The sequence below is a fragment of the Alternaria dauci genome, chromosome 1 (genome assembly GCF_042100115.1).
Source record: "Alternaria dauci strain A2016 chromosome 1, whole genome shotgun sequence".
Classification (NCBI taxonomy): Eukaryota; Fungi; Ascomycota; class Dothideomycetes; order Pleosporales; family Pleosporaceae; genus Alternaria; species Alternaria dauci.
In genome coordinates, this window is record NC_091272.1 from 5,705,487 (window position 1) to 5,732,882 (window position 27,396).

The window sequence follows — 27,396 nt, forward strand, 5'->3', positions numbered from 1 at the left end:
AACAAGTAACGGATTTGCAGGAGCGCTGGACGTTGCAGGGAAATAGCTCCATTCCGCGGAGTATACGATATACCCCTTCCGACGTACTTACCTATGACAGCACATACGATGACACGCCTCTGGCTCAGATGAACCAAGATCTCAAAAGGGCCCTAGATCCATTCTTGTATCACCAAAACGGCACGCGTCCTTTCCTTACGGAGGGTGGTCCTCAAGCAGAAATACCACTCGTATGCCCAACGAGTCGATGTGAGTGGCCGGCCTACCAGTCTCTGGGAGTTTGCAGTGCCTGCGAAGACGTTTCATACCTTCTTGAATATCACTGTCTTACCATGACGATGGACTGGGTCAGAAATGCAACTGGTCCTGGAACGGAAGATACCTATTCCAATGGTGAGATATACTTTTCATTACTGCCGTCAGTCTCTATTATGCCAAGCAAAGCGATCATCTGATCACTTAACAAAATATACTGCGACTAACAACCTATCTACTCAGGCACCGCTTGCGGCTACTTCTTGAACGCGACGAGTTCATCTCCTGTGCTTATGTCGGGTTACAGGGTTGAAAACAGCACCGATTCACCTTACGGAGAGACCCTTCTCATGCGCACACTACCGCTTGCCACAAATCCTCTCAGAAAGCCGCTGTACGGGGGGTCTATCAACTTCAAGCACATCAACTACCCCATTATCGATGCGCTCATCGTAAGCGCAGCTGATGGTTCTGCGGATAGTGTCTATCGTAAAACACTCCCCGTTGCTCACGAATGTGTCTTGTCTTGGTGCGTCAAAACCCTTCGCTCCTCGTACGCACAGGGGGGCTATGAAGAGCAGGTGATCGAGACTTTCACAAATACAACACCAACCGACTACCCCTGGTGGGCCGAGCAGATTCCGGGCGACTACACGTATACGGAGTTCCATGAGAACATTATGATAACTCCACCTTCTAACGACAGCAATATCGCTTCTTTCGGCGTCTCCAATGATACATTCTTACTCACGGTCATTGTTCTGGATGAGGTATTTCCTTCCATGATTACTGTCTCCGATCCTTCAGCAAAGCCATACCTAAAGGTCCGAACCAGCTTTACGGACCAAGTTAGATTCAGAGAAGTGCACTTCAACCCTTGGCTTGCTCCCAACAACGTTACCTACCACATGGAAAGAATTGCACGGGCTATGACGAATGTTGTCAGGTCAGATGCTGACAGCAACGAACTGATCATTGGGAGCGCTTCCTCATCGGAGACATATGTGAGAGTTGAATGGGGCTGGCTCACCTTTCCTTTGGTCATGCTTATTCTGAGTATCGGATTTTTGGTAGCTACGATGATTAAAACTTCACAAAAAACATACGACGGCATCGGCACCTGGAAGACTTCGGCTATGCCAGCGCTGATATACAGTCTACCGAAAGACCTGCAACAGGGACTCACAACGTCTGCGACGTCGAGATCTATTTCGAAGAGGAGGTCAAAGAAGGTCAGAATCAGACTGATGCCGAAACAAGGATGGCGGGTTTCTGGCCAAATTCAACCGGCACCGTCGGCTCCGCCGGGGTTCATATAGTTGCAAACCTCTGCATACGATGCGTACATACAAATAACGAAGATTTGTGATAAGCTATTCGTATCACCATGACATACCGAAGATCTTTGAGCGATGTCACAGCCTACATTATGAGCAAATTGACATAGCGCATAGCGACTGGTATTAGTGCCGATTTCGGCGAAATACAATGCGAGCATCGTCATCGCGGAGCTGATCTCGCTTGATGAGGCTTAGCTCGGCCAATATCTCCTGTTCGCCCTCACGGCTCCCTGTCATTGTCACCCAAACCGCATCGACTAGATTCCATCTCCATTCTTGAACAACAAGCAATACTCAAGTTCGCGAGTGCCTTTAATATCGCGATACCCGGTCTTACAGTGTCATAATGCCGGCCACCACGTGCAGCAGCTGCCAGCTTGTCGCTGTGCCGCAGCGCTAACAGCGGAGCTCCTATAGGCGTACGATAACGAAGCGCACGCTCAACTCTAGAAGGAAGTACGCGCAACTTGGCGCTATGTTCTTATGATGGTCGGACATTTAGTACGACCTGGACGTCCAGTCTATACACTTTCATAGACGTTGGTTCGCGATTGTCTTTATTTCAAGCCTCGGCGACCGTCTTTCCAACAAGATAATCATCACTCACGATCCCCATGGACAGCCACGGCCCACGCTATATCGATGCAAGCCCTACAATAATGGCTCCCATTTCGACAGCCACAAGACAGCGAGCTTTTCCAATCACACAACAAGGCGATCGATATCGACGACCGTGTACGCCTGGGTCGCTGGAATCATCAGAGAACGAGAAATCATCGCTTGACTTCACACAACGGATCGAGAGAAAGTTGGCAGAGTACAACGCATCCGACAATGTCTTCAAGAGATGGCTGTTTGAAATGTCGAGTTGGCTCGTCAGCGCATGTTCCATGATCGCGATAGTCTTGATATATGTCCGTATCAAAGACCAACCAATGTCCTCAAGTGGTGCCTTCCTTACCTGGACTAACGTGCTGGGAAAGGTTGCTTCTGCCGCCTTGATAGTCCCAACAACAGAAGCGCTCGGTCAGTTGAAATGGAACTGGTTTCACAACTCCAAGGCTATGTGGGATTTCGAGATCTTCGACAAAGCTTCTCGTGGACCGCTAGGGGCATTAATGCTTCTATATCGTACGAAAGGCCGCTCATTAGCAGCACTTGGTGCTCTCTTGATACTTCTACTCCTTGCTATCGATACGTTCTTCCAACAAGTTGCTGAAATTTCCGACCGTTGGACTCTCCAGGAAACTCTCGCGGCAGCGCCCAAGGCATATACATACGAAGCTGGCTACCCAAAAGAGTACCTGGACGGCTATGAGAATGCTTCAGACGATAAAGACACGTTCTTGGTGATCGAAAAGTTTTCCTATGGCGACGGAATTCGGCCAGTCTTATTTGGAAACGCCGTTCGCCCTGACATCTCGGTTGTAAGTGCTATGCGTTGCGGGTTTCATCCTTGTTCTACTAGTTCCGTTAATGATTTTTACACAAGCTGACTGTATTTAGTTCTGCCCGACCAGTAATTGTACGTGGCCTCTGTACAAGACACTTGGTGTTTGCAGTCAATGCGCGGATATATCTGCTCATCTCTCATTCGCATGTTTGTCGCACACTGCAGACTGGACGGCCGATTCACAGGGTTTATTCGATCTCGAGAAGCCGTACCCTAACGCAACGGCGTGTGGTTATTTTCTAAACGCGACAAGTGACAATCCGACGTTGATGTCAGGGTATCTATGGGACACGGGCAATTTGACCGCCGGCGAAGCCCTGGTCATGCGCACTCTGCCACTGACTCAGATAACCTCGAAAGAACCTTTGTACGGCAATGGCTCAATCAATTTCAAGCACATACGTCACAGTATCCAAGACGTTTTGATCGTTTCCACGAGCGATGGCACAGCTGAATCTGTGTACCGGAACGAGACCCCCGTGGCGCAGGAGTGTCATCTCTCTTGGTGTGTCAAAACCATGAGATCTTCATACACATCTGGTGGGTATAGTGAGGAGGTTCTTGACACAGTGTTCAACACTACCTCTGGTCCGTTTCCTTGGCAATCCTTCTCTGCCAACGATGAGACTGGAGAATATTTCGAAATCTTCTACATGAACAACATCACTCTCGAAGTAGAAGACATCACTGGCAATCCTGAGCCCGCCAAATATAGTGTGTCAAACGCTACTGCTCTATCAATAATGCAAGGCTTCACCGATATATTCCCCGCGTACACTACTCATGCCAACGAATCAGCTCCTCCTATTTTACGCTACAAGACATGGAAGAGTGGTGCCCCATGGCACCAAACGCTCTTCTTCAACCCGTGGGTTGGCCCAAACAACGTCACGAAACACATGGAGAGGCTGGCTACAGCGCTGACCAACATAATACGATCAGCACCCAGTCGTCAGGATGTTGAAGGTCACGCATTCTCCAAAGACACTTTTGTGTCCGTTAGATGGGAATGGCTTACATTTCCACTTCTCCTGCTGGTCCTAAGCTTTGTCTTTCTGGTTTCGACAATTATCAAAACGTCCAAGGATACAGAAGCAGGCATCTGGAAGACATCTGCAATGCCGACCCTTATCTACAGTCTGCCAAAGGAGATGCAGACTCAGTTTACAGAATCGAAATCCTGGGATACCGTACACGAGACAAAGAAAGTCCGGATAAGGCTGCTACCAAAGACGGGGTGGAGAGTATCTGGTCAGAGTCAACTGAGTAGTTCACCACAACCACCACATCCCGCTGTTCAGGCGCCACGTGGTTGGATATGAAGAATACTGTAAAAGATAGAGGATAAGAATAGTACTCACGTTACAACGCGCAGCACCGCATCTTACATTATATTGAGTCTTACAGATGATAGTCAGTCACACCATCTCTCCACCTACTTCCCGTAAGCATAGAATGAGCTCTTCGTGTTTGTTTTTCTTTCGTTTCTTTTTGTCTGCTTTTCCAATCTTTTCTCCTTCCACAACGAAAATCCATTTCCACGTCCTCCTTTCAAGACCGTACACGAACACACAACCGCTAGCAGCAGAAGGGTTAACATTATCGAAGCAGCATCTAGTCATAGGGTATAGCCCTTTGTCACAATGAGCACATTCATTGATTCATCGATATCAGCAGAGAACTCGACGAGCCCAAGGATCGCATATAGCGTATGTGCCAGCCACTACCATCGCACAACTCTTCTACTTCTGTTGTTCACGTCGTACCAATGGCCATCGCGCCCTGACATTGTCTCCATTTCGCGTTCGAGTCTGCGGAGAGAGTGACCCAAAGCAATAAATCGAGTTCATTCTCTCGTCAGAGTAATGAAACAAGGCGTATAGTTCGACAGGCGAGCACACGAGGCTGAGGCGGGCATCCATGTTCACGAAATCAGCCTTACGACAGCGGAGCTAGCGCGTGGCTTGGGTAAGAGGAGTCGCGTGATACCTGTCGTGGGACGTAAGCGCTGCGTGCCTCCCCACATGCGGGGTTCTGCAAAGCGTGTGAGGCTCGCAAACAAGGTGCGGTGGGTGTATGCGGATGGGAGATTTTATACATTCAGTGGCTCGCTATTACACTGTAAAATTGCAGATGGCGCCAGGGTATCATACAAAGCATCATTCTCAGATGCTGTCCTTCTTCCGCCTCCTCCTTCAGTTGCTTCAACTGTCGCGTCCGTTCAGATTATCGTTTCATTATCGCACGCCGTCCTTCGTCAATCTGGTGCTGGCACCCGCAGCATCGCAAGCTGTAGCGCTTCTGGTGCGACTGTCAGCCGCGCTGACACTACGAGAATGCCAGGATCATGACTTACTTGATGATGCCGTTTGCTTCAAAAATAAAGAAGCCCTCGTGCTTGAGAAAACTCCGAGGCTCATAGGTTCAAGGACTTTTGTATGCTCAAAAGCACGCTTGATGAGATACCGAATGATGCGACACCTCGTCTGTCGCAGATATGTATATGCAGAGCCGTGAGGAACCCGCATGTGGTGTCTCACGATTTTGCAGGCCATCACAACCCCTTCAGACCAGCCTGCCGATCAGCAAGCTCCCATCGCCCCCGTTTGTCCGTAACTCCGGGTTGCGATATACAGTGTGCGCTGGTCTGGGTAGTACGGGGCCTTGACTGTCCCAACTATCCTGACTCTGATTCCTCGACGGTTCGGCTTCAGCCTGCTGTACATGAATGGTCGGGACTTCTGGTGATGTATGTGTCTTCGAGAACGGGGAGCGGAATTTAGGCAGCGACATGGTCTTGGGCGGGTCGCTATGTGACGGCAAGATCTCGGGCTGCTCGAGAGTGCTGCACTCGATGAACTCTTCGTTGCGCGAGGCGGAGCGCGAGCGCTTCTGGTGTCCGCTCCCTGGTGTCGAGCCGCAGCGCATGGAGTCACCGACGGAGCTGAACTTGCGTGCGATGATATCATCTAGGACGGACTTGAAGTCGTCAAGGAAGATGGTATCGGATGCGCACTTGAACACAAGCGCAAACCGCCAGTACGGGTTGATACCGCTGGTGGCTGTCACCTTTGCCGCGCTGACAGCAACGTCGGTCAGCAGAAAGGCAATGGAAATGATCATGCATGTCAGCATGACGCCAAACCTCCTGTTTATACCGACTAGGGTCCAAAGACTGAAGGCGTAAGTCTTCTTGATAGCATGTATGAGCCGCCAGGTGGTAAATATCCACCAAGGATCACGGAACAGAGCCTCCCAAGGTCGCATACGAACGTTGACGCTGGAGCCGACTTTGAGTTGATTGAAGTAGGCAAAGTTCGACCATGCCTCCGCTATCCAGAAGGGTTGAACGCAGAGTAGAGATATGATGAAGAATCGAGAGCCCCATCGTGGCAAGAACGGCCGAATCTTGAGCCAAGATACGATATTATGGAGGAAATAGGATATGAAAAGCAGGGTGGCAGTCGCGCTGAGGTACCAGCCGTAGCTGGGGTCTTCGACGAAGATGAAGGTGCCGTGCCAAATAGCAAGAACAAGCTGAGTCTGTCAGTACTTTGTGTGTGGCTTGAGGCGAGTTGCATAGCTGAACTTTTGTAGAAGCTGTCACGCGACAGCCCAAAAGCAACAACACTCTGCCGCAGCATCTATAACACTCACCTCAAGTAGAATAAGCTTGTGAAGCAATATGCCAGAGCGGTAGTTGCAGAAGACGATTAGAATAAGGATAATTAAGCTGCCAACGTTGTATCCTTGAGCCCACGCTTCGAGAAAGCCGCCCTCGGTAGTCATACTCTCTCTTGTCGGTGGTGAAGTGCGTGTGGTAGCTGTTTCGGGCATGCGCTTTGCCAAAGCGAGCAAATCCATGTTGCTGAGCGGTGCCATGGGCTCGTATCTTGTTAATCCTCAGAGAAGAGTGAAGCTGGAACTGGAGCCATGTACGGCGGCTGTCCTCGAGTGTTGGGTGTAATGAGCGAAGTGCGCGCCGAAAAGTGGGTCAAAGCTGAATAGCGACTCGGGCGGGTGAGAGACAGCAAAACGGGATGGAAGAAACCTGGGGTAGGCTACCTTACATAGGGAAGGATGCACATGCCTGCGGGTAGATCGTGGAGCAAATTGCAACGTTCATACCTGTGCAGCTCTTCCAGTGTGGCGGAAACAGGGCGGTCTGGCGGCGGGCAGAGCGAGGCAGTCAAGGTTGCTGGTCGCAGCAAGCATCCCTTACTGGCCGAGGGACGGCCAAATAGCTGTGGACTTGATTACTTTGACATTGCAACGGACATGCCGTCGCTCTAAAATCTGACAAGCCCATTGCGCATTCGAGTTCCCCGTTGCGCAGACGCATGGGTTGCGCGTTGGAGCAAATGGGCGGAGCCGCGTTTTGGTGTGATGCGTTGTTGATGGGCGGTCATGGGCGGTCATGTCAGGCCGTGGCTTAGGCGTGGTTGACAGGGCCTTATCATCTGCTTGACACGTCTGCCAAAACCTTCGACTGACTCAACGCCAAGCTCTATTGAGCCTCATTTCCTGTGCTACATTTGCGCGCCCTCATGCCTGCGTTCTCCTCACTTAGCGGTCTATTTAACACCGGCTACTGCAGGGCGAGTAAGCTATACAGCTCGCGGGCAATATCTGCGTCAGACAAAGGAGTAACCGGTGTCAGCACTCTACCTGTACTACGGACGACGTAGAACGGCAAGGACGATCAATGCCATGCCGGACAAATATATAAGCCGTGGTGTCGCAAGAATTTGTCAGGTTGTCAAGGCAAAGACCAGAAGGTGCGAGCACGGCGTCATCTACCCGAGTAAGCTTAACAAGTCGCCTGCTAGAAGAGCTTGCTCTGTAGGGAAAGTAGATGCGACGGCCGAACAAACTGTAAACACGCAAACGGTTGTCGCAAGTTTCACTCACAGCCCTGTCGGGTGTCAAGAGGGGTGACGAGCAGGCCGCGTTCCGATTGGTAGGCGTGACTAGTTCAGGGGGACAAAGGACCCCAGCCTCTCTCCACTTTCTCGTCCTACGCGTGGCACTGTTGACAAAATAAGCCCTGGACCAATATGACCGCTCTACTTCGTTTTGTCCGCGACACCTATGCGCGTCTTGCCCCACCGGAAATCGTCCAACTTGTACAGGGTGTAGAGCTGGGTGATGAAGTTGACAGTCGGTCCAAGGAAGCCATACAACAAAATGCCAATAAACGACTGAAAGGTATCAAGAAGCGAATCAGAGGCTGCGAGGACCACCAGCAGGTCATACGCCAGCCGGAGATTCCCAAGATGGAACAGAGTGAACTTTGTTTGGCTGTCAAGGTGTCCTATAGTCTGATGTCAGAGTAGTATCGGCAGTCGCAGCTGCAGGGGTACGTACGGTAGTATCTCGAAAGATAGAGCGCCGGGTTCACGATCCAGTGCAACACAGAAGAGAACGCGGCTACTCTCTCGATCCAGCCTGTCGACCTACGACTGATGAGGAGACTGTCGCTTGTAAGTGGCCCTAAAGTCCATCTACGCCGTTGACTCAACAAGACCGAAGGAGTCGTCGGCACTGTTGTGTACGCCCGCGCAGCAAGGCATACCCGTGTCCGGACGTGCTCGTATTCTGAGAGAACCAGACAAATGTGGTCCCTGTCTTCGCTCATCATGGATCGGATCGTTCGGAACAGACCATCGGTGCCCTTCGGATAATACCCGAATTTGCCCAGGATATGATCACCGCAGGTATACTCTGTAATCCGCAGCAATTGGCAACATCCGGGAAGACAAGTCACCTTGCCGCTAGTGAGGCTCTGGCGAAAACGACGGCGGTGCTGACCAACCAGATACTCGGCATTTTGGTAGAGGTAAGCAAACGAAAATGGACCGGAGGCTCTTGGATCTGGTCGAATGTAACCAGTCACTCCCTGAATATGGTCATCTTCTCTTACAGTCTGCATCAGGTTGAAGACGCACTTTGCTTCAAACCTGGTATCCGCGTCCATTCCAACGGCATAATCCACAGACTGGATCGACGCCTTCTCAAGAAACTTCGTCAGCTCGGCGAAGAGCTCGGGTGAGAGCATCGCCAACGAAGGGCTTGAGTGGCGCTGGTTGAACTTGTGCATGAACGATCGGATGAGAACGATGCCGTCTCGCTTGCCTCGGTTTTCGTTCTTGATAACGCAAACGATTGGAAGCCCTCTAAATTCGCCCTTGATGATCTCAACGTCCATTGGAGCACCGTCCCACGCAGTATATGCCTGAGCCATGGACGTACTTCTTGGACGCTCGACAATATCCTCCTTCAGGTAGGCGGCAGCTGTTTTGGGTTCGCCCTTGCTGCTGACTCGGCCATCGCAGATTACAACAATGGCCTTCTTGTGAGCATCTAATGACTGCTGCTCCGCCAACGAATCCAATGAGTTCATCAGTTCCGAATACGACTCATTGTAGCAACATATCAAGTAGACCAGGCTTTCCGGCTTCTCTGGTATCTTTGGCTGACGCCGGTAAAATCGCCTTACGATGAAGAAGATTATGACGAGCGTTATCTCGGTGCAATCCACAGTAACTCGGAGCATCAGTTCTGGGATCAGGTACCAAAAGAACCTGGACCAATCTGCGAACATGTAAAGCAAGACGCAACTATGATCTGTTATTTACTGACTCGATTCTTGTATGATGAGTGATGGCCCACTTACTTCAGCGGTATCAAAACAGATAGCAACACATATTTCTCGATCCTCAGCCGACGCGCGTCGACGGTTGGCAGATGTTCGATTGCGCTAGATAGGGTTCGGGACGAGAACAAGAAGGATCTTTTGCGGAGCTTGCTGGGTGTATTCTTGATGTTGCCCGCAAAATGAGCTCCTGAGCTCGGTGTCTCGAGAATTTCCATCGCCATGGAAGGTTTTTGCTTGGTGGTATGGTATGACGAACACTGTAGGAGAGCAACATGGCGATGTTTAGTAGTTCGCAGACCTTTCTCGGTGCAAAACGGGCCAAGGGGTGATCTGCGCAGTCGTCTCCACACCATCCAAGTATCCAGAACGCTGAGTGTAGTAGCAGTGTCAGGCGGTGTACATCAGGGTAAAACGCAAAACGCAGCTCCGAAGTTCTTCCAGACCCCTAATGACATGATCGTCGTACCGTGACCTGCATATGCAGGTCCCTCTTTCCCGATACGTTTATTCAGGATTTTGTCCCCATCTTGATTCCACACCTGCTCGGGGTGACACCGGTGTTATCAGACTGGCGGACCGCTGCAATGCCGAAGCTAACCTTGCGAAGTATCAAGACTTGCGTTTAGTGTAACGTTGCCGAATCAAATTTTGCGATCAATGGTATGGTTTAGTGTGTCAGGACGGGCTTGGAACGTGCGTGTGCAGCCTTGCATGACCAGAGGTGTTACCAAGAACTGAATATCTAATCACCCATATAATCAGAGATCCTCACAGCAGAGCCACCCCTGTGTTTACCCGCGTATTGCATTTATTGGCACGATTCGTTTTTTCTGCAACATGATTTCATCAGCGTTCACAGCATCCCAAAGCCCATCGGCCTTGACTACCTCGTCCTCGAATGAGTATGATAAAGCACCTATTATCGCAATCATCGGAGTTGGCTATGTCGGAGAACATCTCATGGAAGTATTCTCTTCCGCTTTCCAGGTCATTGGATATGATATATCGGTCCCACGAATAGAGAGACTGCGTTCGAAGTATTCTTCAAGAAGTCGTATCAAGCTCTCGAATGATGAAAAAGACTTGAAAGATGCGTCTCGCTTTCTCGTCTGCGTACCGACAATTGTGGGATTGGACGGCAAGGTTGACTCCTCACACATTTGCAGCGCAATAGCCATGCTCTCGAATTATGTGAACAGCGAGTCCATCGTGGTGATAGAGAGTACGGTCGCGGTTGGGATGACGAGAGAGTTCCTGGGACCGCTGGCTGCTTCGCGTGGCATCTTTGCCGGGATGTCACCAGAGGTAAGCATCCCGCATAGAGTGGGAAATTGACGGCTGACACTCGAGTAGAGAATTGACCCTGGCCGAGTCGAGCCTCCTCCCAGATCGATACCCAAAGTTGTCTCCGGACTTGACGACGTCGTCCCAGGCTCACTGAATGCCATCACACGATTATACGAGACAGTGTTCGATACCGTCATACCAGTCAGCAAACCCGAGGTCGCGGAAATGTCAAAGCTGTACGAGAACTGCCAAAGGACAGTAGCCATTGCCTACGCGAACGAGATGGCAGACGCCTGCCAAGGTTTAGGAATCGATCCTTTCGAGGTGGCACACACCGCCGCAAGCAAACCCTTTGGGTATCTGCCTATGTATCCATCACTAGGCATAGGTGGTCATTGCATCCCCTGCAACCCAGTCTATTTCTTGTCGACTTGCAATCTACCACTCCTCCAGCAAGCTCATGAACGAACAATGTCACGACCTTCGCGCATCGCCAGCCAGCTTCTCATCTCGTTGCTGGAAGATGCCCAGCGCAAGCACGGTGCGACACGCCGGCCCAGTCTTCTCGTAGTCGGAGTCGGATTTAAGCCCGGCCAGTCGGATCTTTCCAATTCGCCCGGCTTACAATTACTCAACTACATGCGCCAGTCTGGCGAAGTGGACCTGATGTTTGGTGATCCCTTGGTAAACCAGGACGCCGTACCTGAGGTTCCGAAACTGGAAGACAGCTCATGGAGACCGGACGTATTGAAGACATTCGACGCGATTATGGTGGCTGCGAAACAACCCGGCCTGGACTACAACATTCTAGATACCTTGGAAGATGTGCGGGTTGATGTTTGGAACCGATGACAGACGGAACGGCTACTGTAAAACGATCTGAGTTCCATTTCCAAAAGATTCCTTAGCTTTCTCCGGCTGGCAGCTGTGTCGGAAGATACACTTTTTGGCGACTCAGTATAAGTAGAAGAAAGCTACTTAGCCGAAAGACAGAAGCTATCGGACCGTGTAAATGCCCGAGGGGGAAGATCTTTCCCGCAGCACGACTGGCGGTGCCTAGTACGGATCCGCTGACATCGGGCCTACTGTGGTTTCATGCGGCTCAAATGGCTCATGGCAGCCTCAACATCCAGAAGCGGTGAGGATGCATCCATCCCGCGACCAACGTTTGAATTCAAACATGGCAGCTCCGACGGGAAGCGCACGCAATCGTCTTACATTGCTACCGCCGACATGTGATTTACAAAAGCCGAACTATCCCCCAAGTCAGTCAGCCAGGTATCCAATCCACCATGACTAGTGCACTAGGGGCTTTCAGTCCCTTTTACTACTATCCGCTGGGGAAGACATGTCCCGTAGCACAGCCGCTCGTTAGCGTCGCGAACCTTACCTATGGAAGGTGTGGACCAGGGGTTCGCCAGTTGTCTTGTAGCCAATGCTGCTCGAAAGATGTGAGTAATCAAAAACTCTCCCATCAACCACTCTCTTAATCAACGTGCGTAGTGCTACTACGTGACTGATCCAAACAATTCTGGCGTCTCAACGTGCCTCGAAGAGTTTGGACTAGCGTGTGATGGCTCTGAATGGCCACCGGGATTTAATACGTCGGATACACCGAGGCCAGAGCTTGGGGACATTCCGTACGGAAAGAGGTTCACGAGTTGCACAGTGGAAAACACACTTGCACTTACGTACGACGATGGACCCTCAGAATGGACCCCCGATCTGCTTGACATACTGAAGGAACATGATGTCAAGGCAACCTTTTTCGTCAAGGGTATGAAGTTGTATGAAGACTTGATCAATCATCGCAGCGATAAGACCCCTGCAATTATAAGAAGGATGTACAATGAAGGACACCAGATTGCTGGACATACCTGGAGCCACCCAGACATGGACCAGCTGGATACGCAGCGGCGGAGACATGAACTCATAAAGGGAGAGATTGGGTTCGTCGACATCTTAGGTTTTTTCCCGACGTACATGCGCCCACCATTCAACAGCTGCAAAGCCGGATGCCAGGCCGACGTCGGAGAGCTCGGGTACCATGTGGTGAGTATGGAGGCTGCCGCTGTATCCGGGGGAACATGAAGAAGCAAACTAACTCTGACGCAAGACTTCGAATGAGATTGAGGGTCGCGACTGGGCAGGTAATTACACCTTCACCGAGGAGCACTTTATGCAAAAGATTACGAGTAAGAGTAACCGTGATGGAATCCGCGCCTGGCTGGGCATAGCGCATGATACGCACCATCAATCGGTGCATCGCTTGACGCCGTTTATGATCAAAAACGCGAAGGAGCGGGGGTTCAAGCTGGTAACCGTGGGCGAGTGCTTGAACGATCCAGAAGAGAATTGGTATCGGGACCCTCTGACGGGTGAAGCGGTCCGTGATCTGCCTCCCAAAGGCACGCTGTAATGTAGTCATCGCTGTTGTATGATTTCAGCATGTAGGAAATGAAACGGAGAGTTGAACGTATTTCATGGAAGAAGTCACAATCGAATGTGCTAGGCTTTCTTGGAGGTGTCGGCGACGCGATGACGTCCCCGTCGCGTGCTAAGTATCGTCCGTGCATCTCCAAATAGCTGTACCAGCAAGCAGCGCAATATCCTTCAGTACCAATAATCATGTCACGCACCGCCATACCCCGCGCAGCACTACGTCTTAGCTCAAGAAGCTCGTTGTGTGCATCTTCGAGGTCAATTGCAGCGCCTAGCCGTACAATGTAAGCTCCAATTGCTGTTTTACGCGAACCCCTCCGCTCACACCACATAGTCCTCTTTTGCGCCCAACACCGCAATGCTCTTCTCATGCCGCTCGAGCCTTTTCAGTGAGCACACAATTACAGAAGAAAGCCGGCAAAGCAAACAAAGCCCATGCGCGAACCGACTCGACCCCGCCCGTGACCAACCCGGGGCCCCTCACACCCACCGATGAAGCCTACGATGTCTCGGGGCTCGAGGCACAGATCCTCAAGGCCCTGGAGAAGCTCACACACGATCTTAGTCAGCTGCGTAGTGGAGGAAGGCTGAACCCGGAGATCGTAGAAAGCTTGAAAGTGCAACTAGGCACGGCAGGACACGGCAAAGAGACTGTGAAGCTGGGCGACATTGCGCAGGTCGTTCCGAGGGGGAGAGTGTTGAACGTAATTTGTGGCGAAGAAGCGGTACGTTGAAACCATCACTACGACAGCATCAGGCATTGATACCAGACAGCACATCAAGCCCATCAGCACCGCCATCGCATCCTCACCGCACTCGCTCACGCCCCTCGCACCCGAGTCCATCAACCCTCTCACGATTCAGGTCCCGCTACCGCCTCCGACCGGAGAGTCACGTCGCATGGCCGTAGCGGAGGCTGTCAGAGCCGCCGAGCGCGCAGACAAGGCGATACAGAAAGAGCGACAGGAACACAACAAGAAGCTGAGGAAATTTGAGGTCAACCGCGAGGTTCTGCCAGATGATTTGCAAAGGGCGAAGAAGAAGATGGAAGACGTGGTGAAGAAGGGACACGAAGAGGTCAAGCGCATCAGTGACGGCGCGAAGAGGGTGCTTGAGAGTCAGTAAATAGCATCCTGGAATGCACTGTTTGGAAGGCACGTTGACATTGCGTCACAATACTCAAGAGCTCTGAGATGCCGCATGTGCGGTCGCGATGTGTCGCACCCACTGCAGACCCTACCTTAGGTCTGGTCTGCCTTGCGAGCCCGTGTATGTGCTCACACATTTTCAGAATGATGCTGGCCTATGGAACTATCACGCACTCCCTAAAGTAACGCATGCTGCGAGACTCCTATTGGACGGCATGTCATGCAATATCAACACGAGCAAAGCGAGGAGCTCAGCCTCCACAACAGGCTTGGCACGACCCCTCGTGCATCAGCTGGTAATCTTGGAGACCACAACATATAGGAGGTCGCTAGCCAAAGCAACTAGTGGGTTTGTCATGTATGAGGAATGAATCTCGTAGTTCGGCGGCTATGGCGACTGTCGTAAAGCCAGAAGACACCGGTACGGTCCAGCTTGACGAAGTGGACGAGAGGAAGGTATCCTTGTGCTGACATCCGCAACTTCTCGTTGCATCTATATTGACATCAGATAGGGTCCTACAACCACGACGACATCTATACCATCGACTGAAGGCGTCGAGATCACTCGTCTGCCTGTGGAAGATGACCTACCGCTACCAACCAGTAATGGGCCGAGATCGACATTCCATATCTACGAAAAGCACGAGTGTCACAAATGGATCTCACCAGTCGTCGACCCTGTGCTAGAACAGCGGTCTGGCCCTACGACTAAGCAACAGAAAACAAGACAGAAGAAGCAGAAGGAACGTCAAGCCGCCGGTCTTCCTCGCGTCGTACCAGACGAGAATGCCTTCTTCCTCCACCGACCCTATCTTGCCTTCCATGTGCCGCCCCGTGTTCTTTACACTGGCAACAGCAAGTATACAGCACGGCCTGCTATTCTGATACACGAAGGTTCTTGGTGGAAAGAATACAAGCTCCAGTTACTCCCATCTACACCGGACGTAATCGATCCGCGTGGGGTAGTCGGATGGCGACACAACGGAGGCGACAAGAAAGCGCTCAAGCTCGATCATCACAAGCTCAAGGGTTATAAAGCCCGCACATGGAGACTGTGGGGTGAGACGGGCAAGAACTACGTTCACTCTGTAAAAGCCACACGCCAGACTGGCGACGGGTTTGATCCTGATGCGGCTCAGGAATCTAAGGATAAGTCGGAAGAGCCTGCGATGGCCAGTGAGGTAGTGTACCTGCGGTGGACGAAGCCTCTATCCCGTCACACAAGATGCTACCACTTCCAATATGCAGGCATCGACTTCTCTTGGAAAGGAACGAGTTCTGTTCAGGAATCTCGGGCCTGTGGGCTCATGTTGCGCTTCAACCACTTGAAGCTGGTAGCCAAGTTGCCAGTCAAAGAGAAGGAAGAAGGACAAGTTGAGACATGTCTGGGAACTTATACGTCATCTGTTGCGGCTAGGAAGAATGGTACTCTGGAGTTGTTTGATAGCGTTATCTTGCGACTGATTGATGAACACGCGCCATCCTTGCTCGCCCGGCCAGGAGACGAAAATGAAGAGGAAGAGGAGGATGCAGCGAGGGTCCTCCGGGTGAAGAGAAGCACACTGTATCAAGTATTTGTGGCTACTGCCATGTGCATGATCAAGAGCGAAAAGGAAAAGAGACATACTTTGCTGGATTTGCTAGTTGCTGGTATCACGGAGGGCGGTGGTGCGGGTGGATGATTCTGTGGGAGCCTGACCCTTTAGTACTTGTCTATGTCCACGTAGCATTCAATTCATGTACAAAATTATGGTAGAAGTGTAAAAGTAGTTTCATGAACCAGGAGTGTGTCAAGGTACTAATAGCAACTGAGCCTCGGCTGGTGCAGCTATCGATAAGCCTCGCGCTAGACATTGGAGTTAGCCACCACTCATGACGTGTGACATTGCCTTTTCTGCAATTCCCACAGCGACCTTTTCCTCGACATTGCATACCTGCACCCTGGCTTTTCTGTATGCCCGCATTTGCTTTCCCGAGACAGTACATATGCGCAGGCTGTCTGCGCGCGCATCGAAGATCCAATGTCTTCGTTCCATCCCGACCTGCGGCGAGTAGGCCGCTGAGGCGATATGGGCAGACGGCTACACAGCACAAACCGGAAGATGAGGGAAAACATGAGGAAGGAGGCACAAGCCAAGGAGTGAAGCAGCCGGGAGGGGAAGCTGAGAAGGAAGAAGGCGCTTTCACGCGACGAATGCGCGATATGAGCGAAGAAGCGTTGGAATCCGGAGGCCACAGCGCTATCAAGGCTGTCGAGGAGGCCGGATTCAGCGCAGACCTCAAGGCACAGCTGGAACAGCGCATCGCATCCGCAAACCTCAGATCCTCCGAAGCAGATCTGCCCGACTACGCCTCTCGCCACACACGCGACCTTGCCACAGCCGAAGCCTGGTCCGGCACAGAGTCTCTCCACGATGCCAGTCTGCGCATGCTGAACGATGCCCACAAGCCCTTGCGACTGGGGAGACCCCCGAAGATGCCCGGCGTACCCATACCGCAGTCAATTGATACCGGACATGCTCGGAGCAAAGAGGGTCGCGGCTTGCGATTAGCCAATGCACGCGACAGGAGTACAGTGTATGCAACCATCAAAGACGACGAACACATGGAGGCCGTAGACCGGGAGAAGCGGCTGCAGGAGCTCAAAGATCGCTTCGATCCGCATGCGCGTGTCATCGTCCCTGGATCCATCCAAGGACTTGCCTCTCTCGCGAATAAGAGAATCGAAGATGCGATTGCTCGTGGCCAGTTCAAAAATATACCCCGCGGGAAGACGGCAAATGTGGAGAGGGACTACAATGCATCAAGCCCTTTTATCGACACGACCGAATACTTCATGAACAAGATTATTCAAAAGCAGGAAATTGTGCCGCCGTGGATCGAGAAGCAACAGGAGCTCACATCGGCAGCAAGCAAGTTCAGAAGTCGTTTACGGGCGGATTGGAAGAGGCATGCTGCGCGCGTGATAGCCAGCAAGGGCGGGTCGCTGCTGGACCAAATCAAAAGAGCAGAAGCGTACGCCAAGGCAGAGCTCATTGCGAATCCTCTAAAGAGGAAACAAGAGACACTGACTGCCGTGGATGATAATGGGCACATGTCTCAGATTACCTTGTCAGGGGGGCTGAAGGTAAATCCAGCAGGTGAAGGATCGAGTGCGGAACCGGTGGTCACGGAAGAGGTTGTAGCGAAGATGGTCACCCTCGACGCCTCGCCGGAAGCTGTAGCGAAGGATCCAGGAGCAGCCAATGTAGCAGACACGACCACCCAAACCATGCAAGTGCCTGTTCCTACGCCTGAACCAGAAGTACCACCCGCGCCTTATCCCTTTCGCGACCCTGATTGGGAACGCGTTGAGGGTAGCTACTGGAACGTCGCTATCAAAGACCTGAACGACAAGGCGCGTAGCTATAATCTCCAAGCACCCGAGCTAGCCAAAAGACCTTACTTCAATCTGCAGCGCGAGCTGAACTCCTGCTTCGCCGACGTCGCGCCTCAGCTTGCCGGGGCCATTCTCGATCGTGCACGAAAACCACCTAAGAAAGCGGATGGTTGGCAGAGCTCCGGCCAGAAGAGCGTGCTGGACAACATCATTGGAGGGCCAGTCCGCGTGCGAGACGAACGCCGCGAGAAACAATACGGCTTCAGGCAGTTTTGGAAAGACCTCTGGGCTGACAAGTCAAGCAATCCGTATTGAGCCACTACCAAGGCCGACGATCATCCTTCCGCGGGATACTAAACCTCGTTACCCTTGCCCCTCGAACCGACTCGCCCACCGTTTACGCATCCTTCGTACATGACATGGTGTAAGAACTCGATCGACACGCACTCGCCTTCTCGCCTACCCTCGGCTGCTGCACAGTGGAACCGTGACTCGGGGCGAGACGGCAGCGCAGTCTGGATAACCCGGGTTCGGTTTTGGGTTTGGCTTTTTTTTTTCTCTCTTCCTGCCGTCATGCGGCATATGCATGTGTGATCGAATATGGACGTGGATTGACATCCTTTACCTCGAACCGAGGGCGCGCTACCGGGGCCTTGGGTCGATAACGCAGGAGTGAGGCGTCGGGAGTGCCGTGACAAGCAGGGGTTCGTACGACACTTGCTACACCCCCCTCTGAGACATGGTTCTGCGAATGCGAATGGCCCTATTTGGAGCCGGCTGCATGAGTTCGGTTACTCGGTGGGGTCTGCTCAGGAATAGAGGCGTTCGCGCACATCTAGTTGCTGGTGTTCGACTGGTGAGGGTAGCTTTGGGATTTTCAAAGACGCGAGTCTGACGGTCACGCGTGGTCGATCGGTGGTCTTGTCACCACGCAAGGACATGGTGCCATTGAGAGCAGATAGTGCCTGTGGGCGAACAGTCGATACCCGTCTCTTGTCAATGGATAGTCACTCGAGGTAGAAGCGAAGGATGATGTTATCGGTGTGCATGCCATCACCATGCATCTCTCATGTAGACACTGAGTGGCTACAGAGTACACCACTCTGATAATGATACTTGCCCCCAATCTGTTTTCAAAGAACATCGCCGACACCCGGTCCTTGTCCGATCCCGACTTTACCAATCCCTTCTCGACCCCTTTCTTCGTTCGCTGGTTGGCCCACCGGCTAAGCGGCAGGATCATGCACAGTGAAGAAGTTTCACCCCACCGACGTCGGGTCTTCTTGCTCTTTGGACTTGACACGAATCCGAACGCTGAAACTCGCAAGTGTATGAAACTGGATTGGCGTGTCTGACGCGCGGTTAGTGCGAGAGATTGCGATACAAACCGGGTAATAACGCTTTGGAACTTTTTGATCCTCCGTATGCATGATTGCCCACCGTTGTGTGTGGCATCTCTTGGCCAACCGAGAAGATGATGGCAAATGTCTCTTTTCTTTTCCTCGCGTCCGGCAAAAAGATAATCTCCCGTTCGTCCCGTCCACTATGCTAAGATGTGTTGGCGCACACAAAGTCACCGATCAGACGAGACGAGACAAGCACATGGGAAAACATCCAAATCCTCCAAATTCCATGTCTTCCCTTGATAGGAAAGCCTGCTCCCGAGTCATGATAAGGCAATCATTGGTGGAAGAATCCCATGTCCATATTGAGAAAAGAAGTAACATTTGTCGATCATACCCATTACCCTTCCAAGCAAGCATACTGCCCCCAAAAGCTCATTTGCGCTAGCACAATACCGCTAATCACATTTCGTAACTATACTCTCATTGTATCCAAAAGGAGTACTGATATTACCTCTTTCTGCTCCGCCGTACCCACCAGGTGAAGATTCGTCGTGTGAAGCTAGACCCGTTACAGCGGACCCGTTGCCCGTTTCTGATGTGACAGACTCGCTTCGTGTCATAATCGGTACGGGACCGTGACATGTGCCCACACCTGTGGCAGCTGTTACTGCCGATCCGGTCTAGCCGGCACCATTAGCCTCCCGCAGTCGCGGTCCTGAGCGCAACACCCACACTGACGGCACTGTCACTTCGCGTCCTGCTGTGTTGATTTGTGTTGGTGGTCGAGTGTCTCTTCCCCTTGCGGACCGCAGTGCGTTGGCGTACATTGTTGCCGGTCTTCCGTTCAGGTCCGCTGACCACCCGGGCATTGGGCAAGACTGCATCGACGTCCATTTCCTTCGTGTCTGTGCGAGGGCTTTCCTTCTTCGACCGCCTCTGCGCGTTGCCTGCGTGATCGCCCTTGCCGATGCAAGTGTTCTCGGTAGCTGCAGTGTGTGTCGACTTCCCCGCGCCATCGAATGGCTGGCAAAAGCAGATTCGTAGAATGTGTCCGGCAAGCGGACCGAGGACTCCTACATCGCGTCTGTCTGTAGTTTGGCGGGAGTGAATCCGCTTCGTCCTGGCAGCAGTGGTATCCCCATCTGTGCGATTAGGCATGCAGACGTAGGCAGTTGCTGCGGCTCTACGGCTGGGAGCCTTTCGCTTGCGAAGGACCCGTCCTTTTCCTGACGATGTGCAGATTGCAAGAATAGCCGTGATTAGTCGAGCTCTGTGGAATCTCGCCTCGTACTTGAGATCTTCGGCGTAAGACCGAGCCGACTTGCGTCGACTATATTGTGGGCGTGACCTGTTCTTTTCGTACGAGTGACGCGGTTTGGGGTAAGGCGTAAGACTTTCGGTCCGCACTATCCCGTCACAGCCGTGGACTGATGGAGCAGGCACAATGAAGGATTTTGTGGAGCTGACTGTAGAGTCGATCTGTGACTGCTCAGGACGTCTGTAGTTGTGATGGAAGCGCAGGTGCGCAGGGAGCGAAGCTGACGATGCGGGTGGCGTGGTCATTGGCCTCAAAAAGGGCCTTGGAGGCGGCAGCCATGTCGTTGTGGGAAAGGCACTATAGGTTGCGGATGTGGTTCTGTGATCGCAGTGCGATGTGGTTGCAATGGGCGAGCCGCTAAGGTCTGAAGCGCTCGTTGCACCAGGCGTTGAGCTGCCTTCTGGTTGGATCAGATTGCCCGATGGCGAGAAGAAGGAAATCTTGGGTGTGTCGTAGTTTGGGCGAACAATACCGGATGCTGCAGCTATTGGTAGTAAAGATGTCAACGCAGATGAGGTGATTGAGCAACGCGGGGGTACCGCTTCAGGAACTTGATTCGTATCAGGGGGAGACTCGGAAATTGAAGCTTGCCTTTCCAGCTCAGCCATTTGTGGTGTAAACCATACCGGTGCAATAGGTGAGGGCGAACGCGAGAGGCGCACTGGATGAGAAAAGTCGTGCTGAAGGTCAAGATCGACGCCCACCACTGTTCCCGAGTAGGATGTGGACATGGTACTACAGAAACTCGTGTTTCGACTAGCCTCCCTCGCACGTTCATGCTCTGTTAGCGAATGGCTGTTGTTACTCGAAGTGGAGACGCGACAGAACGTGGGTCCAGCTGAGACTGTGTTCCTGCTTTCGTTTGAGAGTGTTGGCGCTTCAGCACTACAGCCTCCGTGTGCTCCATCGCGTGGTTCTGGGTGCACAAGACGCACAGAAGAGGAGCGTTCGCGTGAACGAGGTACAGCCGAAGATGGTGGTAGTTGCGCTACGACCGCAAGCGTACTTTGCGAATCCGGTGGATACGGTTTGGTAACAAGTAAAGAAGAAATTGCATGAGCTGAAGATCCGGGGTCTACCATGAAAATCTGCTCACTTCTGGTCTGATCCTCGGGAACCAATAGCCTAGTTGCGCTCAGGGAATGAGATGCATTAGGCATACAATATGGCGTGTCAAGTCTATCATCGCTTGGTTGAGACATGTCAGAGGCGGGTAAATGGCTGTGCGGGCTATCCTCGCTCGTCTTTGGCCGGTCGTCGTGGTGCTCAACGAGCGATGCCTGCGTCGAGGACGATCTTGACAGGGTTCTTGAGGCAGCTCGAACGTTATGTACGACGCCACGAAAGAAGCTTTTCGCATCCCTGGCGTTTGCTTCGGGGTCTTTCCTGCTGATCTGATATGCTGTAGACTGCGAAGGCTGGGTAGTGCTCAACGCATCTTGTATAGCGGCATGATTAGCCTGAGGAGAGATCCCGGGACCCTTGCACAGAGGCGCATCGTACGCTTTGCTTGGAACATCCAGCACGTGCTCAGGCGAAGCGTTTTCTGTGACGCGCAGGAGGTTACGATGATCTGAAATATGGGAAAGTGTGCTTGGGGCGCGGCTTGGTGAAGTATTTTCCACCACACGCAGCGAGGGTAAGCGGCCGACGCTGAGGAAGGAGCCATGGGAGTTTAGCGTCGAATAGGAACCCTGCTCCGCGATAGTTGCCAAGGGCGCCCCATTGGACCGATTTGCGAGCCGGACGGCAAGATTGTAGGGAACGGCTCGAGCTCTGGACTGTTGTTGGTAGTCCAAATCATGCTGCATGTCTCCAGCCCCGGACATGTCATGGCAGGTGTAACCATCGTGAGATTGTGCGACGCAAGGTCTGTCGCCCCCTTGTGCTTGCGATTGCGGTCGTAGGTGCGACGAGCTCGTATCGGCGAAAGCCTTGTAATAGGCGAAAGGATCTGGATGCGAGGCATGAATCGATCGGGACGGCGGATCAGCATTCGCTCCGAACAGATCTGATGCAGCTGGAACATATGCGGGTTCCTGGCGGTCGCTGCAATCCAGCGAATTGGCGTTACGGGGATGTGCGATAGGCATCATGCTCATATCATGTCATGGATACATTGCCAAAGATGAGATCCGATCGATGCTAGATCATACCGGTAATGTACAGGAGGGTGGGACCCTGCTGATAGTAGCAACTTTGTTTGAGCGGCGCAGGCATCCTAAGAAGCAGCAGACGTCCCACAACGCCCTGTCCGAGGTTGTTTGATTTAGGCAGGAGCTTCCGCGACTTGCTCCTACGCAATCCCTCTATCGTATCTCGTGGCTGCTCAGTCACCATTCGGAGATGGCGGACGAGTGTCATCATCAAGGGCCAAGTCTCGCCGGATCAAGCCTTCCAAGTCGTATGACCACCACAGTACGCCTAAGACGTAGGTCCAGCTTCCAGGCGATACTCGATGCGACGACATGTGAACGGCCATCCAATCAAAATGCTCCTTGCACCCAGCTCGGAAGCCCGCAAGTTTCCTGGCTCCAGTAATGATTTGCAAAAGCAAGACTGCCTTCCTCTTGACCCTTCGTCGGACCCTTCCGCAAATGCGTCGCTTTTTGTTTGTTTGCCGTGGCTGCTCCCGCATCTTCGCAGAGATTAGGCCCCAGCCCTCCTTGTCCGCCATTAGTGCCGCCGCGAGGTCATAACCCATATCTGTCGGTAAAGCGCGCCATCCAACAATGAATGCATATAATCAACACTGGGCAATAGGATCTTGAGATCATCTCTAGAGTTCCGGAGTTGACCAAGATTGGAATGGCTGTCCCTGCAAAGCTACCTTTTAGTAGGTTGCGCGTTCAGGACCTAGCGTACACCGGCAAAACCAACCGAACCCTTTCGAGGAACTGGCCACGGGAACAAGTGGGTCGCTCCACTTGTGATGTATACAGCCCGTCTCCGAAGGAACAAAACGGTCTCTTCCCTCTAGGCTCGCCTGGAGCGTCTAGGTGACTGACTAGCTTGACGCGGTACCCACAGAGACCATAGAACTTAGCGCTGCGGCAGCAGTACACGTTGGCCAGGTTCACTTTGGAAAGCCCAGCGTATCAGGACGGTGATAGTGATGAAGTCAAGTGCCGAGCACATGTGGTTGTTCGCACATGCTCTCCTCCCTGTAGCTTCACATTCCTTCAACAGCTCTGGTCAATGATTCGGGCAATCCAACGATGGCCTGGTAAAACTTGGCTGCAGGATTACCCATCACCTTACGTTGTTTCCTACTCTTAAGAGTGATTGCACTAGTAGATTGGGTGTAGTGACGCTGCAGAAGCCACCTATCACCGCTGGAATGAAATCTGAGTGTCGAAATGTCAGCTTCGAGTGTATTCAGTGGGTGTGACATGTACTAAACATACCAAAAATAGAATCGGGGTGCTCTCTTGTACATCGAGCTAGTAGCCAGCAACAGAATCCTGCGCAAGGGGCAGCTTCTTGAGGTATCTGACCGGTGCCAAACTTCGGTAGGTTCACTTTACGGGGTAGCTGGGAAACAACCGTGCGCTGACGCTGGGTTATCGTTTTTACACTGGTTTGGTTAAGACTAGGGATGGGTGGAACTAGCCGGCATGGCGAGATCTTCGATTGCTTCTGGAAGTTGCTGAATTTGCTGAATTTGCCGTATGCTCGACGCACATGAATCGCCCCCCAAAATTGCATACCTTGAGTCTCGCACAGACGATAGTAAGGTTACTCCCATCAGTCAACTTGGTATCGCTGCAACGGTTTGGACGCCTCACCCGTGACTGTTCTTTGGCCATGTTAAACGCCCTGGACTTGGTTTCATTAGTTGCTTGAAAGCGCTACCCGTTGATCTAGAATTGACGAAGATCCCTACCTTGTCTGGCTGGGTACGGCTGAGGCGCCCTTTTCGCCCGCAGGGGTTTGGAGTTTAGACATGCTGCAAGTGAAACACTATTTGGCTCTCTCAAACAGGCTGTGGTTTGCTGATCTGTACATATGAACTGACGCATCAGCCCCATGCAAAGACATGACTCAGCTCGGGCCGTGTTGTCTTGAACCCACGCATTGTCTCCGATAACATCCAGTTTCGAGGGATGTGGACCTGATCCAGCGTCAGCGGTTTGTAGGTGCTAATCATGACGAGCCGAAATCCGCTGATTGCACTGAAAACGCCATGCGGTGAGCCGTTGCATCATGCATTTCGCTTGTGGCTACTATACGTTGGACCCGAAAAGTTTTATATGCAGTCATCTCTCTCCCAGTAGTAGATGCCTGTCGTACTCATATCTGGCCAGCGCTCAAGTCCGTCCAACTGGGCTTCGGGACTGCATTAGGTCTTGGACTTAGCGGCCCGATCATCGCATTGCAGATGTTGTTTTGTTCGTCAGGCTAGGAAAAGCTACCGCCAATCTAGCTAGCGCCAACAGGACGGTATGATGATGTGGAGAGATCTACTGGCCAGTGTGAAGGCGCTGCACATCCCACGGATCTGGAGCGACGTCCTTGCGGCAAATCAGGGCAACAGCTTCCAACGCATATACCCCCCGTCGCTGCACATTGGAATACGCGAGAGCCAGGTGATACACCCCATCCACATCGATAGATCGGTGTTGACCAAGATGACACCCAGGATTCGCTAGCTGCATATGAAGCCACTTTTAAGGAATGGTGCCTCGGCTAGAAGAATAATCGTGGTATTAATCGATATCCTTCAGATGGCATCTGAGTTATCTCGTGCTGTGGCGTATGCGCCGTGTCACAGCGGGATGGGACGACAATGGTTCTTTGCTGTCACATGACGGCGACTCCAGAAGATCTGCCGTCTTCCAAGGATCTCGAGTTGAGATATAAAGACAGAGGGAGTATGGCCCGGTTTGTCTCATACCAGGTCGGATCTGTCCAAGGCTTATCAGTCACGTTTGTACTGTCGGTGTGATACACGATCCTTTTAGGGAACGTCGCCTGAACATGAGCCTGGGACCTCTTCCCCAAAGCGCCGACAAGAGTGCCATCTGCGCTCGACTTGGGCTGAACGAACGTACGCACAAATTACTGCTTGTAAGTCGCAACCGAACGTTCGAAAACTCTCCGCTGACCCTTGCATCACCTATAGAACGAAGCTGTGGTTGCTCGCAACGCTTTGAGCTCGAATTACTACAGCCTGACCGAGCAGTCCAGGGCCAGCCCTTCCGTGGCAGAGCCTTATAGATGGGACGAGATATCGGAAACTGCAAAGCACTCGCAGATTCAAACCGTGGTCCGTAATGCGTGCGCCGAGACGAAACCGTATTATGACATGGGCCGTTACTTCCTGCATGTCAATGAAGAGAACTGGGTTGCGAGATGGTACCTCTGGCACAGCTTCCGCTACAGGTATGTCGACAAAGGCCGTGATGCGAAATAGAACAACGCTCATTGTCTATACAGGGATAACCGACCGAGGGAAAGGACCGCGCCAAGCGAAGTTAGCTCAGATAACGGCAGTAAGTGTGTTGCGCTCTTCCAAAGGGATCCGCAACTTCAAACTCGGGTCGCACCCGCTGACAGACGGTAGGAACGCAGCTGTATTATGATCCAGCGCGCGACTATTATCGAGGGTAACCGACGCGAACCTTCTGTTCGTGGCTGTAGTGACTTCCAACGACAGAAGCATTGCTATCTGCGACGGCATCTCTTGTTGTAGATGTTGAGAGTGTCTCGCAGGTGCTGCTCATGTTGGACGATGTAGGTGTTGTGATTTCGGTTTACTCAGAGGATTCATATGCTCCGGTGTATGCTTGTCCTTCTCTTTCGGTTTTTAGTACTTGAAAAAGACTCCCATTCGATATTTCGGTATACTCAATCTCCACAAACGTTCATTCCGATTTCGGTTGCTGTTGGTTGCAGTGGCTCCTGCCTCTCAGAGATTGATGACGACCCCTTCCATTGTTTCTCGTAATCCCTTCACACACGTGGTGTCTTCTCATCACGAGTCTGTCTCTTGGGCGTTTACGGTCCAGCTGCGCCAGACAACGGAATGGTATGAAGTAAAGGTGAGGTTCCTCAAAGAATATGTCCACGGTGGGATTACGGAATAAGTGGGGCGAGATTCTGGGTCAGGGGTCCAATGCCGAAGCAGTCCGAGCTACCTAGTGGGAAGCTGTTTGTTTGGGCAGGCGCCATGGGCCACCAAATCCGTGCTCTTGTGAAGAGGATGCGCGATCAAGACCGAGGAAGCACAATATAGCAGAGGCCGGATTTAACGACCATCTACAAAGAGGTAGAGAATCCGAAGCGTCTCGGCATTTTCAAGTCTGTAAACCTAATTGAGAATTGATCTTACCCATAGTCTGTAGTCTGTAGCTTCACTGACCGTGATCCCAGTAATGGCTGGCTATTTTCGTGCAACCCGTGTAGATCATGACAAGTTCGCGCAGTAGCCGACGTAGATGGCTGTTAGGTCGACATTGGCATTCCCAACATCACTTGAGCCGCAGACGGTATTTGTCAGATGGACTGTCTTTACTAGGATCCCAGAACAAGATTCTTATGAACTTTGTGGGAATCCAAATACATCATGTACTAATATTGATTATGGGGGTACTGGCGCATTGCGACAGCCATCATTTGGAATACTTGACACCACCAGCGATCAAATTTCATGACATTTAACCGCGGAAGCAAATGTGCTTTGGGAAAGCATATGTAAGTCGACGGATGGCTAACGGTGTCGACGGAAACACGCAGTTGATCGACACCAGCCCAGATTTTCCCAACGC

General features: G+C 52.0%; 7 protein-coding genes across 7 annotated transcripts; 5 read left to right on the forward strand and 2 right to left on the reverse strand.

Annotated features, from left to right (window-relative positions):
* The first annotated feature begins 1,842 nt into the window (after positions 1–1,842).
* On the forward strand, positions 1,843–4,420 carry ACET3X_001767 (uncharacterized protein). The gene is made up of 2 exons (XM_069447095.1): positions 1,843–3,022; positions 3,102–4,420. Exons 1-2 carry the CDS (start codon positions 2,210–2,212, stop codon positions 4,368–4,370), a joined length of 2,082 nt encoding a protein of 693 aa, XP_069312009.1. The 5' UTR covers positions 1,843–2,209; the 3' UTR covers positions 4,371–4,420.
* Positions 4,421–5,136: 716 nt separating this feature from the next.
* On the reverse strand, positions 5,137–7,446 carry ACET3X_001768 (uncharacterized protein). Its single transcript, XM_069447096.1, has 4 exons — positions 7,114–7,446; positions 6,706–7,059; positions 5,405–6,585; positions 5,137–5,349 (listed from the first exon to the last, which is right to left on the reverse strand). Exons 2-3 carry the CDS (start codon positions 6,928–6,930, stop codon positions 5,614–5,616), a joined length of 1,197 nt encoding a protein of 398 aa, XP_069312010.1. The 5' UTR covers positions 6,931–7,059; positions 7,114–7,446; the 3' UTR covers positions 5,137–5,349; positions 5,405–5,613.
* Positions 7,447–8,811: 1,365 nt separating this feature from the next.
* Positions 8,812–9,927, reverse strand: ACET3X_001769 (uncharacterized protein; the record flags this gene model as incomplete). Its single annotated transcript, XM_069447097.1, has 3 exons — positions 8,812–8,922; positions 8,972–9,668; positions 9,725–9,927. 3 exons carry the CDS (start codon positions 9,925–9,927, stop codon positions 8,812–8,814), a joined length of 1,011 nt encoding a protein of 336 aa, XP_069312011.1.
* Positions 9,928–10,882: 955 nt separating this feature from the next.
* Positions 10,883–11,845, forward strand: ACET3X_001770 (uncharacterized protein; the record flags this gene model as incomplete). Its single annotated transcript, XM_069447098.1, has 2 exons — positions 10,883–11,011; positions 11,060–11,845. 2 exons carry the CDS (start codon positions 10,883–10,885, stop codon positions 11,843–11,845), a joined length of 915 nt encoding a protein of 304 aa, XP_069312012.1.
* Positions 11,846–13,621: 1,776 nt separating this feature from the next.
* ACET3X_001771 (uncharacterized protein) lies at positions 13,622–16,265 on the forward strand (the record flags this gene model as incomplete). The annotated part of the gene is made up of 5 exons (XM_069447099.1): positions 13,622–13,719; positions 13,770–14,160; positions 14,210–14,556; positions 14,964–15,039; positions 15,096–16,265. 5 exons carry the CDS (start codon positions 13,622–13,624, stop codon positions 16,263–16,265), a joined length of 2,082 nt encoding a protein of 693 aa, XP_069312013.1.
* A 521-nt stretch (positions 16,266–16,786) lies between these two features.
* On the forward strand, positions 16,787–18,277 carry ACET3X_001772 (uncharacterized protein; the record flags this gene model as incomplete). The annotated part of the gene is made up of 1 exon (XM_069447100.1): positions 16,787–18,277. The coding sequence occupies one exon, from the start codon at positions 16,787–16,789 to the stop codon at positions 18,275–18,277; it is 1,491 nt and encodes a 496-aa protein (XP_069312014.1).
* A 7,329-nt stretch (positions 18,278–25,606) lies between these two features.
* ACET3X_001773 (uncharacterized protein) lies at positions 25,607–26,239 on the forward strand (the record flags this gene model as incomplete). The annotated part of the gene is made up of 4 exons (XM_069447101.1): positions 25,607–25,696; positions 25,752–26,011; positions 26,066–26,121; positions 26,193–26,239. 4 exons carry the CDS (start codon positions 25,607–25,609, stop codon positions 26,237–26,239), a joined length of 453 nt encoding a protein of 150 aa, XP_069312015.1.
* Between the last annotated feature and the right edge of the window lie 1,157 nt (positions 26,240–27,396).